General features: G+C 41.3%; 1 protein-coding gene across 1 annotated transcript in view; it reads left to right on the top strand.

The window, feature by feature from the left end:
- ATP10D (ATPase phospholipid transporting 10D (putative)) overlaps nt 1–16,668 on the top strand; it is a 137,188-nt gene that overhangs the window by 55,531 nt on the left and 64,989 nt on the right. The window contains exon 10 of the mRNA XM_062213540.1: nt 11,089–11,327. Within this exon, the coding sequence (XP_062069524.1) occupies nt 11,089–11,327 (239 nt within the window). The remainder of the gene's footprint in view (nt 1–11,088; nt 11,328–16,668) is intronic.

Raw genomic sequence — 16,668 nt, 5'->3', positions numbered from 1 at the left:
TGTCATATGTCTTGAAATCTGGTATCATGATGCCTCCAGCTTTGATTTATTATTTAATATTTCTTTGGCTATTCTGGATCTCTTGTATTTATGTATGAATTTTAGGGTTGTTTTTTAGATCTGAGAATAATATCCTTGATATTTTGGTTGAGATTGTATTGAGTCTGTAAATTACATTTGGTAGTATGAACATTTTAATGATATTCTTCCAATCCATGAACATGAAAGGTTTTTTTTGTTTTTTCTTCTGTTTCCTAATGTTTTATAATTTTTATTGTATTAATATTTCACATCTTAAGTTTATCCCAAGTTATTTAAATTTTTGTAGCTATTGTGAATATGACTGATCTTACAAGTTCTTTCTCAGTAATGGCAATGTGATTGTTGATTTTTGTGTGTTGATTTTATATCCTGCGACTTAGTTAAACTCATGAATTCCAGTAAGTTGAGTCTTTTGGTTCTCCTTTGTATAGGATCACAACATCTGCAAACAGGGATAATTTGACTTTCTCCTTTCCAATTTGTATCTCTTTGATTTCTTTTTCTTATCTAGTGACTCTGGCTTTAACTTCCAGAACTATATTCACTAGTAATGGTGAGAGTGGGCATCCTTGTCTTGTTTCGGGTCTAAGTGGAAATGTGTCCATCTTTTTTCCCCATTCAATATGATGCTGACAATAGTTGTGTCATATATTACCTTGATTGTGTTGAGGTATGTTCCTTTTATATTTGTTTTAGGTTTTTATCACAAAATCATGTTTTATTAGGCCGGCGCCGTGACTCAACAGGCTAATCCTCCACCTTGCAGCGCCGGCACACCGGGTTCTAGTCCCGGTCGGGGCGCCGGATTCTGTCCTGGTTGCCCCTCTTCCAGGCCAGCTCTCTGCTGTGGCCAGGGAGTGCAGTGGAGGATGGCCCAGGTTCTTGGGCCCTGCACCCCATGGGAGACCAGGAGAAGCACCTGGCTCCTGCCTTGGGATCAGTGTGGTGCGCTGGCCGCAGAGCGCCGGCCGCAGTGGCCATTGGAGGGTGAACCAATGGCAAAGGAAGAACTTTCTCTCTGTCTCTCTCTCTCTCACTGTCCACTCTGCCTGTCAAAAAAAAAAAAAAAAAAAAAAAAAGCATGTGATATTTTATTAATGCTTTCTCTGCATCATTGAGATACTCATGATTTTTGTTCTTCAGTTTGTTAATGTGATGTATCATGGTTATTTCATTGTGTATGTTGAACCATCCCTGCATCCAGGTATAAATCTCACTTAGTTTGATCTTTTTGATGTGTTGTTAGATTCAGTTATCTAGTAGTAGTTTGTTGAGAATTTTTGCATCTGTGTTCATCAAGGATATTTTTACTTTTTCTTTTTTGCCAGGCAGAGTTAGACAGTGAGAGAGAGAGAGAGAGAGAGAGAGAGAGAGAGAGAAAGGTCTTCCTTCTGTTTGTTCACTCCCCTAATGGCTGCTACAGCCAGCGCTGCACCCATCTGAAGCCAGGAGCCGGGTACTTCCTCCTGGTCTCCCATGCAGGTGCAGGGACTCAAGCACTTGGGCCATCCTCCTCTGCCCTCCCGGGCCACAGCAGAGAGCTGGACTGGAAGAGGAGCAACTGGGACTAGAACCCAGGGTGCTGGCACCGCAGGCAGAGGATTAGCCAAGTGAGCCGCGGCACCAGCCTGTACTTTTTCTTATATCTTTTTCTTATTTTGGAATTAAGGTAATGCTGACCTCATAGATAAAGTTTGAGAGGATTTTCTCCTTATCACTTATGAATAATTTGAAAGGAATTGGAATTAGTTCTTTAAAAGTTTGGTAAAATTCATCAGTGAAGCCATCTGGCCCTGGGCTTTTCTTTTGGGGTAGGGTGCTTATTACTGATTCACTTTCTGTCTTGGTTACTGGTCTGTTTAGGTCTTCTGTGTCTTCAGGACTCAATTTTGGTAGATTCTATGTATCCAGGAATATATCCATTTCATATAGTTTTCTCAATTTGTTGGCATACAGCTCTTTTGTAGTAATTCCTGATGATTATTTTTATTTCTGTAGTGTCTGTTACATTGGCTTTTTCATCTCTGATTTTATTGATTTGGGTCTTTTTTTTCTGGTTAGTTGTGGTTTTGTTGGATTGCGTTTTAAGAATTTCCATAATTTATGTCACTAATCCACCGTTAGTTTAGGTAGTCAATGGTCATTTGCTGAGTTAAGCAGCACCATAACTACACCTGTGTATAACGTTTGTGAGGTTAGTGATTTCCAGAATCATTTGACCACACATGCCTATTTTCAGGAATAAATGCTTATTAAAATATATGATGGGAAGTGTCGCATGTTTTTGTTTTTGTATCATTTAATTTTTTATAATATTTAAAAAAGTAAATAAGAGCCTTCTTCCACCCTAGTCCCTGAACATATACATTCCTATCCAAGTGAGTAATTCTCTTCCATGTATCTCATGCAAGAAGATAGCAATGACAAGGAATCAAATGCTGAACTGTAATTGGTAGGATACCTCTTTGGGAATCGTAGATTGTTGTGCTTCCTCTCAAAAGTGTGGCCTTTGCCTAAGCATAGACACATACAGAGCTTCTGGTATTTTTTTATTCCTGTGGTTTAAAACCAAGCCCATGTACAGGTATGCACATGAGCGCACACACAAGTGGGGGTGGGGTAATGGTCTGGGCCAATTCTCTCTATAACTAAACGCTATGACATTTATTTTCACTGAAATGAAAACTATTTTACAGTTTATCTGTGTTTTAATGGCCAGTCCTTCAGGGTTTTCTAGCAAAACTGTTGCCTAGGAGATAATTTCAGAAGAATATTGCTGCCTGAAAATAACCTCTCACACATATGCTGCGAAGCTAAGCACATCTGACAGCACCATTACACGTTTTAAAGTATTGCAATTTAAAGTGTGGTCCATCAGCAACGCCGGGGCATGTATTGGAAATGCACAATCTCAGGTCTCTGTTTAGAGCTTCAAATGAAGTCTGCATTTTACAGAGCTCCCCAGGCAATTAAAATGCATGTTATTTTTTAAGCACTGTGTCATATGACAGCAGAACGGGAACACCTGTTTATTTTTAAAAACTTTATTTTGGAAATGCTTTAGACTTACAGGAAAATTATAAAGCTATCATAGAGGATTCCAATGTACATAAATGATTCTCCTGTTAATGTCCATCATGTACATACGTGAAAAGTAATGAACCACTATTAATACATAATCAACAGAAATCCACACCCACACTTTATTAGAACTTCCTTGTTATTTTTACGGAACATTCTTTCTGTTAGAGGGTTACATCCAAGATACCATATTTCAGTCATCATTTATACGTCACCAAACTTAGTGATTTCTCAGACCTTTTTTCTTTTTTGATTAACTTAACAGTTTGGAGGGGTACTATTTCAGGATATTTTTCAGTTCATAGTCCCTTAATCTGTAGAGTATCTGATGCATTTTTGTGAATCTGAAATACATGGAAGCAGCACTGAGTACTTTCTAAACAAAGTTGTAATCAGGCCTTTTCAATCTGAATCTGATTTCCACTACCTACAAGCTGTGAGACCCGCTAGCAATTTATCTTTTTTAAAAAAAGATTTTGTTTTATTTATTTGAAAGAGTTACAGAGAGAGTTAAAGACACAGAGAGGTCTTCCTACTGCTGGTTCACCAGATGGCCGCAACGGCCAGAAATGCACCATTCCAAAGCCAGGAGCCAGGAGCTTCCTCCAGGTCTCCCACGTGGGTGCAGGGGCCCAAGGACTTGAGCCATCTTCCACTGCTATCCAGGCCTTAGCAGAGAGCTGTATGGGAAGAGGAGCAGCTGGGACTAGAACCGGCACCCATATGGGATGCCAGTGCTTTAGGCCAGGGCTTTAACCTGCTGTGCCACAGCGCCAGCCCCAAGATATCTAACTTCTTTATGCCCCAATAAAAAGGATCATAGATAGTATCTACGTATTTGGATGATTAAATGGATGAGAGAAGATAATTCATATAAAGGCACATAGAACAGAGCATAACACAGAAAGAAGTTGTGATACTAGCTGTTATTATTAAAATAAGAAATAGCCCTGTCTCTTAAGGAACTCATAGTCTGATGTGGGAGGCAGACATTTGAACATAGAATGATCATGTCAATTGTTACAAGATTAAAATTGGTGCTCTTGTTGCATATTTTGATTTCCAAGCACTCAATTTTGGTGGTAGATTTTGCACTGATTAAAGTGTGGCGTCAATCAGTCAAGATTTTGGACATTTTGAGAATACTGGACATGTATGAGGAATTAGTTTAGAACAAGAGGTTTGCTTGTTAGTGACATCTGAATGATATGGTTGGAAGAAGCATAGCTGAGTGCGTTGTTCACTAGCAGGTGAAAGTTGGAATGCTGGAAATGTTTGGGAGATTAGTTCATAGTAAAAGATTTGCTGGAGGGTGTGTAGATGATACAGTTGAAGAAAGCTTAGCAGAGTGTGCTGTTCACCCTTGGTTTCCACCCTTTGGAGGGCACACTGAAAAGTATGATGAACTTCCTGCTTCACAGACACATGCCTACTTCTTTTGAATATTAAGTCAACTCAAGTGACAAATCATAAATAGTTTATTGGGTACTTAAAGAGGAAAATGAATAGAGAAGACAAATGAGGGATTAAATCAGGAGGAGAAATTAAGTGAGTAATTTAAACCTAATCCAGTATCTTCCCTAGGAAAAAATGAAGGATTACAGACTTTCTACGTTTTCTCTTATGAGTCAGAAGGCAGAATTCCTGACTCACTCTGAGGCATTTGTGGAACTAATTACAACCTACTTTAAGAGAAGTATTAGAAGTCTTAATAACACTTTTGGTACATTTTACTTATCAATGTGGTAATAAACCTTTGCTTCTCATATCCAAGTTTTGTAGAATTTTCTCTGGGCCTGGACGTATAGCTCCAGTAACTTTGTTTTTTGAATTGCATTGTAATTTTATTGGTCTTTTTTTTTTTTCTCATAGCTTTGAATCAGACGATTAAAGGTGGAATCTCTCCATATCTTTTTTATTCTACTCTTAACAGCTCTACTTATTGAGAAGTCTGTTGTACAATAATATTTGAGCTACTTAGCATGTTATTAATCACATAGTTGCATGATGTCTGATTTCCCCAGTGATGGCTGTGATCATGAGGTATAGCCCTCATGTTTATACAGATTTTGAAGTACCCTATGTATTTTTAAAATAGTATTACATCTCAATAAATTTCTAGCGCTAGACAAGGATTATCAACTTTGATATTACTGATATTTTGAGAGTTGTCATGTGGAGTTGTCCTGTGCATTATATGATGTTTAGAAATATCTTTAGCCCCTGTCCACCGAATGCCAATAGCATCCCACCCCAAGTTATAATAACCAAATTGTCTACAGCTATGCCAGAAGTCCTCTGGTATACAAAGTCACTTTATGTTGAGGATTTCTGAGCCAACCTGTTCCACATACAACATTGCCAAGGAGCTGTTACTTGGTATACAAACTGGTTCTGGAATCAGGAAGACCTGAATTCAAATCCCAGCTCTACCTCCAGGTAGCTATTTAGCTGTGGTTAAAATACTTAATCTCTCTGAGTCTTAATCTCTATAGCTGAAGAATAAAACAGTGGTATTACTACTCATTTTAACTCAAACAGAGTGTACACACACACACACACACAGACAACCTTGCCAGATGCTTAATAAAGGAAGATCTCTATAAATGTTAAGTTTTTACCCCACAACTTTTCCTCAATCTTAGGGATATTTTATCCCCATATCTTTTTCTTTTAACAAGTATTTATTTAACTATAGGACATGGACTCATTGAAATCAAAGAGAGGAGGCTGATTTTTTTTTAACCCAGAAACCTTTTATTTAAGGTATACAAACTTCATGCATTTCAAAAATTCAACTTTAGGAACATAGTGATTCTTCCCACCCTACCCGCACTCCCTCCCTTCTACCTCTTCCCTCTCCTATTCCCATCCTTATTTTTTTACCAAGATATATCTTCAATGAACTTTATACACGTAAGATTAACTCCATATTAAGTAAAGAGTTCAAAAAATAGTATGAAAAAAAGAAATTGTCCCTCAACAGTTGTGACAAGGGCTGTTCAAAGACTTCGCATCTCAAAATGTCAATTTCACTTCTATAGATTACTTTTTAGGTGCTCTGTTAGTTACCACAGATCAGGGAGAACATAAGGTACTTGTCATTTTAGGACTGGCTTATTTCACTAAGTATAATGTTTTCTAGTTTCATCTATTTTGTTGCAAATGACAATTTTTTTCTGCTGTGTAGTATTCCATGGTGTACATATACCATAATTTCTTTATCCAGTCTTCAGTTGATGGACATTTGGGTTGATTCCATATCTTTTTGCTATTGTGAATTGAGCTATTATAAACATTGGGGTACAGATAACTCTTTTATTTGTTGATTTCATTTCCCTTGGGTAAATTCCCAGGAGTGGGATGGCTGGGTCATATGATAGGTCTGTATTCAGATTTCTGAGGTATCTCCATACTGTATTCCACAGTGGCTATACCAGTTTACATTCCCACTAACAGTGGCTTAGGTTTCCTTTCCCCCCCACATCTTTGCTAGCATTTGTTGTTTGTTGATTTCTGTACGAAAGCCATTCTAACTGGGGTGAGGTGGAACCTTATTGTGGTTTTGATCTGCATTTTCCTGACACCTAGTGATCCTGAGCATTTTTTCATGTGTCTGTTGGCTATTTGGATTTCCTCTTTTGAAAAATGCCTGTTTAGGTCCTTTGCCCATTTCTTAACTGAGTTGTTTTGTTATTGTTGAGTTTCTTGAGCTCTTTATATATTCTGGCTATTAATCCTTTATCAGGTGCATAGTTTGCAAATAATTCCCCCCATTCTGTCAGTTGCCTCTTTACTTTGCCTAGCTTTTGCAGTGCAGAAGCTTCTCAATTTGATATAATCCCATTTGTCAGTTTTGGCTTTCATTGCCTGTGCCTCTGGGGTATTTTCCAAGAACTCTTCACCCATGCCAATGTCTTGCAAGGTTTCCCCCATGTTTCCTAATAATTTGATGGTATTGGGTCATGGATTTAGGTCCTTGATCCATTTTGAGTGGATTTTTGTATAAGGTGTAGGAGTCTTGCTTCATACTTCTGCATGCAGAGATCCAGTTTTCCCAGAACCATTTGTTGAAGAGACTGTTCTTGCTCCAGGGATTGATTTTAGCTCCTTTGTCAAAGATAACTTGGTTGTTGATACGTGGATTGATTTCTGGCATTTCTATTCTGTTCCATTGGTCTATCCATTTGTTTTTGTACCAGTACCAGGCTCTTGATTATAACTGCCCTGTAGTATAATCTTGAAATCTTGTATTGTGATTCCTCTGGCTTTTTTTTTAAGATTATTTATTTGAAAGAGTTACACAGAGAAGGAGTGTCAGAGAGAAAGGTCTTCCATCCGCTGGTTCACTCCCCATTTGGCCACAATGGCTGGAGCTGGGCCAATCCGAAGCCAGGAGCCAGGAGCTTCTTCTGGGTCTCCTATGAAGGTGCAGGGGCCCAAAGACTTGGGCCATCTTCTACTGCTTTTCCAGGCCATAGCAGAGAGCTGGATGGGAAGTGGAGCAGCTGGGACTTGAACCAGTGTCTATATGGGATGCTAGCACTGCAGGCAGCAGCTTTACCCACTATACCACTGCACTGACCCTTGGCATTGTTTTTGTTGTATAAGATTGCTTGAGCTATTTGAGGTCTCCTGTGTTTCCATGTGAATTTCAGCATCATTTTTTCTGTATCTGATAAGAATGTCATTGGTATTTTGATTAATATTGCATTGAATCTGTAAATTGTTAGAATATACCATATTAGTACATTTGGCTATCCTTATATGTAGTCTAGATGAGGATTCAGGGGACTGCCTTTGGAGGCTAATAGAAATGGTTTTTAGGACAACTTTGTGAAACCAGGCAAATAACTTTCATTTATTGCTACAATGAAAACATTAGCAGTACCTACTGAAAACATTGTTGTAATGATTAAATGAGACAGATGCCTGGCACCTATTAACTTTTGGCATATGGAAGTTATAAATGTCCAAATGAGAGGTATGGAGGAGAAGTGGTACAGTTACAGAAACCTTCCTTAGGGAGCTGGCATTTGAACCAAGCCTTTAAAGACGCTCCAGATTTTTGAAAGCAGGCCAAGAAGGGATATTCCAAGCAAGGGTTCAGGTGATAATTGTGGAGGTCAGAATCTTCGGGACACAGTGTTTAGACTGGTTTTTGAAACTGAAAGGTCATGTAAGAAAACATTCTGTGTTGTAGGGGAGAATACTATGTGACTTGCAGAACTGAAAAAGATGTTGAAATCATTGAGCCCAAATTGTTCATTCTGCAATGTCTCATTCTGAGAACAGAGGCTGTGAAAGGGCAAATGATTTGCTGAAATCCAACTATTCTCTTGAGCAGTTGATTTTAGGCCCAAGGTTTACCATATCTTTTAGTCTCATCTTATCCTTAAAAAAAAGACAAAAACTGTCACAATAATGTGAAAATATTCTTCATTTTATAAAATAACTTTCCTAACATCATACTTTGTTCATAGGTAGACTTGGAGACAGAAAGAAATCCAACAAGCACATATTTATTGATTATCTACTCTATTTCAGACACTTGATAGAATAACAGACAAGGCTCCTGCTCTCATAGAGCTTCTATTGGAGATAATAGTCACAGAAATAATAACTAGTTATATGTACTTTGCAGAGTTGCAATATAGTGGTAAGATATAGATTGATTGGTGACTACTTTAGATTGGATGGTTGGGCAAGACCTAAGTAGAACATTAAAGCCTAATTCTGAATTATATAGTCTTAAAGTTCAGAGACGAAAGCTTTCCAGTGCGACATTGACAGTAGCATGGAAGCCCTTACTGGGGTGAGCTTGTCAAGTTTCAAAATAAAAACAGAAGGTACCCAGAGTGAATTTCAGAGGAAATGTGGGAGAAGGAAAGATAATAAGAGAAAGGAGCTCTGTTTGATCAACTGGAATTGTGCAAGCCCGAATAAGCAGTTAAGATTTTATTCTGGCCGGCGCCATGGCTCAATAGGCTAATCCTCTGCCTGTGGCACCGGCACACTGGGTTCTAGTCCCGGTCGGGGCGCTGGATTCTGTCCTGGTTGCCCCTCTTCCAGTCCAGCTCTCTGCTGTGGCCCAGGAGGGCAGTGGAGGATGGCCCAAGTGCTTGGGCCCCACACCCGCATGGGAGACCAGGAGGAAGCTCCTGGCTTCGGATTGGCACAGTGCGCCGGCTGTAGCAGCCATTTGGGGGGTGAACCAATGGAAGGAAGACCTTTGTCCCTGTCTCTCACTGTCCACTCTGCCTGTCAAAGAATAAAAATCAAAAAAATAAATAAATAAGATTTTCTTCTAATTGATTTGTGAAAACCCTGGAAAGTTACATACAGGAAAATATTTTATCTTTTAGGAAGATCACTTTAGCTATTATTTGAGGGATATATTGCAAAGGGGCAAGGGCTCATGGTAAGAGACTTAAGGGAGGTAAAAGTGTGATATCAGGTGAAAGAGCCTTGCAGATATCCAAGTGGAGGTATCAAGAAGAGGGCTATTTATATGAGCCTTGATTTCAATGAACGGCCACAGTTGGAGGTATAGGTTTATAGGTAATGTACACAGAGTTTGTATTTCAAAGATGGGACTCATGAAGGAAGAATGCATAGATGGAAAAGGGGAAGAGCACCTGCCACTAAGGGACAGCATGAGGAACTAAAAAGGGACAGTCAGTGGAGAAGGAGGGAAAAATGGGTTAAATGTAGGGTCAGAGATGAGGCCGGTGCTGTGGTGCAGTGGGTTAAGATCCTGGCCTGAAGCATCCCATATGGGCGCAGCTTCTAGTCCCAGCTGCTCCAATTCCAATCCAGCTCTCTGCTATGGCCTGGGATAGCAGTGGAAGATGGCCCTAAGCCCTTGGGCCCCTGTACCCATGTGGAAGACCCAGAGGAGGCTCCTGGCTTCAGGTCGGCACAGATCTAGCCATTGCAGCCATCTGGGGAGTGAACCAGAGGATGGAAGACCTCTCTCTGTGTCTCTACCTCTCTCTGTAACTCTCTTTCAAATAAATAAAATAAATCTTTTAATTTTTTTTTTTAAAAGTAGGGTCAGGCCTGCACCGCGGCTCAATAGGCTAATCCTCCGCCTTGCGGTGCCGGCACACCGGGTTCTAGTCCCGGTCGGGGCACTGATCCTGTCCCGGTTGCCCCTCTTCCAGGCCAGCTCTCTGCTGTGGCCAGGGAGTGCAGTGGAGGATGGCCCAGGTTCTTGGGCCCTGCACCCCATGGGAGACCAGGATAAGCACCTGGCTCCTGCCATCGGAACAGCGTGGTGCACTGGCCGCAGCGCGCCTACCGCCGTGGCCATTGTAGGGTGAACCAACGGCAAAAGGAAGACCTTTCTCTCTGTCTCTCTCTACTGTCCACTCTGCCTGTCAAAAAAAAAAAAAAAAAAGTAGGGTCAGAGAAACCAAGAGAGTCATGTCAAGGAAGAAAGAATGGTCAGCTCTTCTGAGTATTATTGAACATTCACCTATGATAGGAGAAGATGTAATCATCAGCTTTGGCAGCAGAGAACCCATTTGTGACCATAACAAGAGCAATGTCACTGGACAGATGGGGACAGAAAGTCGTGAAATTTGTTGAGGAGAGACTGCTGCTAATGAAAGAGGAATCCAGAGGGTGGGGTCCAGATCACAAGTGGAGGATTTGGCCTTTGAAACAAAATAGGTGCTTTATTCATAGTAGTGAGAGGAAAAGCAGAGTCATGAATACAGATATAGATGGAGGACAGATTTGATGACAGAAAAAGAAGGTAGTTCATGGCTGATGGCTTCTACTTTTCTCCATGAGGTACAAGGTAAGTTCATTAACTGAGTGGGGCAGGGAGGGGGTGCAGGAGTTGGAGACCAGGCTTGAAAGGCAAGGTGATGTGAAACCACTGTGTCAGTAGGCATCTGAATCAGATTGCAGGTGGCTCTTCTCAGATGGTAACCCAGTGTGATTTTTCTTCCTCAGCCAAAAGATTAGAGTCTTATCAGGAAGCTGTCTCTGAAGATGAAGATTTCACAGACAACCTCAGCAACTCCCTCAGCAATATGGCGAAAAAGAGAGCCCACAGCTGCAGGACAGCTCATAATGGGCCTTTGGGAAACAAACCCTCCAATCATCTAGCCGGAAGCTCTTGTGCTCTAGGAAGCAGAGAAGGAGACAGTGAAATGCCTCATTCCAGACAGGCTGCTTTCAGTAGCCCCATTGTAAGTGTGAATGCATGACTAGAATCTTGTCCATCCGTAGTGCATGACAGAGTGAAGCACTTGTCCTTTCTACCAAGGAGACTGCCCAACTGCAGTCCAGCATGATTGACACACTAAGTACAAGTAGGAGCCACAGTATCACAGCTTCCAAAAGTTTGATAAAATTTGGTGCTGAGCGATAGTGTAACAGCTTTCTCAAAAAAAAAAAAAAAAAAAAAAGGAGGTATTTCTAGTCAAGCTAACCTTGAAAAAAGCTGCCTTGGTTTAAGGATCGTGGCTCACTCTTAGAACTAGCAGCATTTGCCAGAGTTATGTCCTAGATGGGTAGATGTGTCTAAATGACAGGGAAATGGTGCTCTAAGCGGCCTTGTTGACTCTGTCATCTTCCTTCCAATCCACCCAACCTATGTCGTCTTCTCTATTCCTTTACTCCAGAAGAGCCTCTTCCAATATTTCCATTTCAGAACCAAACACGGTGTGTCCTGGAATCCCCATGTGAAGTGTTAGCAACTGTCTGGTCATATCCATTAACAAACCAACCTGTTTCACTACAAACAACATAAGGGATTATGGAGTAGACAGAGAAGAGAGGAATTCTTTGTGAGAAGAATCAGAAATCGAAAGTTGTACTAGACTTAAAATTACTTTTATAAAATGTCAACTTCTTCCTCTGCCTTTCACACTTCATTAACTCTTGTGTTTTGCCCAGATGAGGATTCTGCCACCAAGAGACTAGTAACACCTCCAAAATAGGTGACATAACAAGAATAAATTGGCTTTGGGGAACCCTTGTGTTTCTACAGTGAATTTATTATATGATTTTCATAGCAGACATGTGGTGTGAGTAGACCCCATGAGTGTCATTTATGCCAGGAAGGCCTCGAGGGAAATTCCCTGAATCTTTTCAATGTTGTCAGCAACAACTGCGGAACTGGAATGATCATTTTAGTCCAACTCATTACCATGGCACTGAGGATATAAAACCTGTTACATTACATCTTTGCCATTTGTCAAGCTGTTCCAATACACCCAGACTTAATTTTTCTTTAACTTTTGAAAAAAGAGATAGAGTGCCTTGTCAGTACTCATTCTAAGGCTGTATCAGAAATAGATACATGTTTCCTTCTATGCTATGCTTTCACTTTTATATTCTCCACCCATCAGGAAGTAGGTATATGTCTATAAGTACATGTCCACTCATGTTCAGTTGGAAATAACATGTTATTGGCAATCAGGTGAATTGGTAGCATACCCTTCCTCCCCATTTCTTAAGCCTCACCCTCTTTTTGGAATAAACAATGATTTTTTTTAAAGTCTTTATTCTTTTATACCATTTTGCCTGCCTAAATATATACTCTACCTTTGTATCCTACCTCTGTTTATCGAATTGGATGAAATACTTACTTTTTTAAGAACTACCTTTACTGCCAACTCTGAAGACTTCCCAAGTTCTCTTTCCTCAGCTTCTGAGCTCTGTTTACATGTTCTCTCCATGGATCCATACAACATTGGCCTTATTTCTGCCTCTGACATTGTGCAATTAGCTCCTTTAGAAAAAATCTTACTCATCTTGACTCCTCAACATCAAGCCCAGGATCTGACACATCCATTCTCAATAAAACATTCTGAAGGTTGTTGAACCAAGCTGCTTAACAGGCTTTAGCACTTCCACTCTGTCTATTTTGGGTTCACTTTCCCTGTACCACAGGCCATGTGTCATTCTGATTATACAGATGTTTGGGGGCTTTGGTTCTCCTTTTGCATTTTGCAAATATCATTTCTCACTCTTGGTGTAGACAAGTTGATTTTTTCCTTTGTGGAGGCTAAAGGTTATTTTGAGAAAGTTGCATGATCTTTGATATGACAAAGGCACAACTGTAAAAATCCTGTATGTGATGCTCAAACCCCATCCATCAAGCCCAGGGAGAGAACAGCGGCTTGAGATCACACTGATGTCTGCAAGTAGAAGGCTGTAAGGTGGTCCCCTTCATAGGAGGCAAGCGTGGAGCCAGAGAATGAGTGAGGCTCCTAGTTGAGTTACCAGCAAGGACATGCCAGGCTTGGGAAGTTAGGATGTCATGGAGGCCCATGAATCCTGTATCCATAGTACCTATGATAGAAATAGAAGCCTTTGGGGTCTGCGCTGTGGCGTAGCAGGTAAGGCTGCTGCCTGCAGAGCTGGAATCCCATATGGGTGCCGGTTCGTGTCCTGGCCGTTACACTTCTGATTCAGCTCCTTGCTAATGTGCCTGGGAATGCAGCAGGAGATGGCACAAGTGCTTGGGCCCTTGCACCCACATAGGAAGCTTAGAAGAAGCTCCTGGCTTTGTATCAACCCAGTTTCAGCCATTGTGGCCATTTGGGCAGTGAACCAACAGATGGAAGATCTATATCTCCGACTCTGATATTTCTGTCTCTGCAACTCTGCCTTTCAAATTAAAAAAAAGAAAGAAATAGAAGCCTTCTCTCGCAAGTTAATGTGCTTTTGCTTCTTTAATCCTCTGGAGTTTTCATTCAGCAGCATGTTGTTCATTCCACCTGGGATGCTCTTCTCTTAGGTGCTTCTATGACTGTCTCCTTCCTGTCCTGGAGATCTTGGCTTAGATGTCCCATCCTCCATCATGCCACTCAGTCCAAAGCATTTCACCCTAATCTGCATGTCTCAATCTAGAAGCATCTGATTTTTTTATTATGAGATAGTTTGGGATCAATCATATCCTTCAAGTAGAATGTGAGTTTCAACTAATCCTGTCTGCCCTGTGAAGCCCTGTTTTCCTTGAGGAGTATCTAGAACCATAGATGAACTATACTTACAAGACAAATAAACTCATTAGTGGAAGTCATAGTGTCCTAGTGAACAGTGGTAGATAGCTAGGACATAGTCCCCAGCCTTCAGTTCTGTTCTGCAGAGAGTAGTCAGACAAACAGGTGAATACTTGTAATCTGGTATTAAAGATGGAGTAATCTAAAGTATAGGAAGGGTGTGATCCACTCTAATGGGGCAAGAAGGGATCAAGAAGAGATGCAAAGAGCCAAACTTGAATTAGGATTAATGAGTGGAAGTTTGCAGAGTAAAAGCAAGGGAAGGCATTTGGTGCACACAGCATCTGGGATGTGCAGGACAATAGAAGAATGTGGGGCAGTGAGGAGTTGTTAATATGTGCTTATGTGGTTATTGGCTTTTTGCCTTTTTCCTTTGGATATGTGACATTCAGGAATCAGAAGGGGCCAACAAAAGGCCTTTATATATTACTTAATCCAGAATTGCAGGGATGAGTTAATGAGCCCCTGAAACTGGAGGGGGATGGCAGCAAGAAATAGGAACCTCCTGTACAGGTGGGACTAGAGCAGGAGAGGGGGTGCTATTAAAGCCGCTTGGTCAGCAGCATCGCCCTTCTAGAGTGTCACTGTTCACTATTAACTGCCTATTTGTGGTCTTCCATAATCAATTAAAATGGGGTTCTGCCACTCTCAGCTTTTTTTTTTTTTAAGATTTAATTATTTATTCAAAAGGCAGAATTACAGAGAGGCAGAGAGAGAGAGATAAGGAGAGAGGTCTTCCATCCGCTGTTTCACTCCCCATATGGCTACAAGGGCTGGAGCTGCGCCAATCTGAAGCCAGGAGCTTCTTCTGGTTCTCCCATGTGGATGCAGGGGCTCAAGGACTTGGGTCATCTTCTACTGCTTTCCTAGGCCTTAGCAGACAGCTGGATCAGAAGTGGAGCAGCCGGGATTCGAATCAGTGCTCATATGGGATGCCAGCACTGCAGGCGGTGGCTCTACCTGCTATGCCACAGCGCCAGCCTCTGCAGCTTCATTTTAATGTGGGTCTTCTTTAAATCTTCTTTTTCTTATTTTATATGTATTATTTTATTGTGATCTCAGGGCCTTTTATGGTCCTGAGATCCTAGATTTTTCCAATTTATTTTGACAATATTTTATTAGCACAGTTTTGCCGATGTGACCCACTTGTACACAAACAAGTCAGGCACATGTGGCTTTGGCCAGCTTTAGTATTTTTTTTCCTCATGGTTAGGGTATAGGCTTTTAGTCATACAACTATTCAATTTCCTGAATAACATGATTTTTAAAATTAAAAAAAATTTGCATGTATTTGAAAGGTAGAAATAGATGAATCTTCTGATTCACTCCCAAATGCCTGCAACATCCATATCTTGGCCAGGTCAAAAGCATGAGCCCAGATGGCAATCCTGATCCCCCACATGGATAATAGGGATCTGAGTTACTAAGCCATCACCTGCTACCTCCTAGGGTGTGCATTAATAGGGAGCTGGAATCAGAAGTGGCGCTGGGGCTCAAACCCAGGCACTCTGATATGGGATGTAGGCATCCCAAGAGGCATGTTAACCACTGTGTGAAATACCTTTCCCTTGAATGACATATTAATTGGCTTGCATCAAAAGTGTCTTAACCTATGTGGGTCGTATAACAAAATCACCATAAACTTTGTGGCTTATAAACAACAGGAACTTATTTCTCAAAATCTGGAGTCCAAGATAAGGACCCTGTCAATTCTGTGTCCCGTGAGGGTGGCTCCCTGTTCATAGAACAGGTACCTTTCTGTGCCTGCATGTGATGGAAGGAACAAACAAGTGCCTGTGGGCCATTTTATGAGGACAGTAATCCCATTCATAAGGGCTGTGTCCTCCTAACTTAATCACATCCCCAGAGGTCCCACTTCCTGACACCATCACGTAGGTGTTTGGATTTCAACATAGGAATTTTGGAGAAACGTTCAGAACATGGCAAATGGCATTGGTCACAAAACCAGAAGTTAAAACACCATCCATTACTCTTACATTCACTCCTGAATATAGTTTGATCATTATGTTCTGAAACCAATTATTAGCCAATGCTGGGATCATGAATACAGTTAAATCCCTATTAACATCTAAGATCTCTAACTCAATCCCAAATGCGCTGTAGCCAACAAACAGCTCTACAAAATAGAATGTAAGGCCTGCGCCGCGGCTCAGTAGGCTAATCCTCCGCCTTGCAGCGCCGGCACACCAGGTTCTAGTCCCGGTCGGGGCACCGATCCTGTCCCGGTTGCCCCTCTTCCAGGCCAGCTCTCTGCTGTGGCCAGGGAGTGCAGTGGAGGATGGCCCAGGTTCTTGGGCCCTGCACCCCATGGGAGACCAGGCTCCTGCCATCGGATCAGCGCGGTGCGCCGGCCGCAGCGCGCCTACTGCCGTGGCCATTGGAGGGTGAACCAACGGCAAAAAGGAAGACCTTTCTCTCTGTCTCTCTCTACTGTCCACTCTGCCTGTCAAAAAAAAAAAAAAAAATAGAATGTAAGTGATTGTATGTGCTAGTGTCT

Source organism: Lepus europaeus, chromosome 16 (assembly GCF_033115175.1).
Source record: "Lepus europaeus isolate LE1 chromosome 16, mLepTim1.pri, whole genome shotgun sequence".
NCBI classification, from domain to species: Eukaryota; Metazoa; Chordata; class Mammalia; order Lagomorpha; family Leporidae; genus Lepus; species Lepus europaeus.
This window is presented reverse-complemented; position numbering and strand designations above follow the sequence as displayed.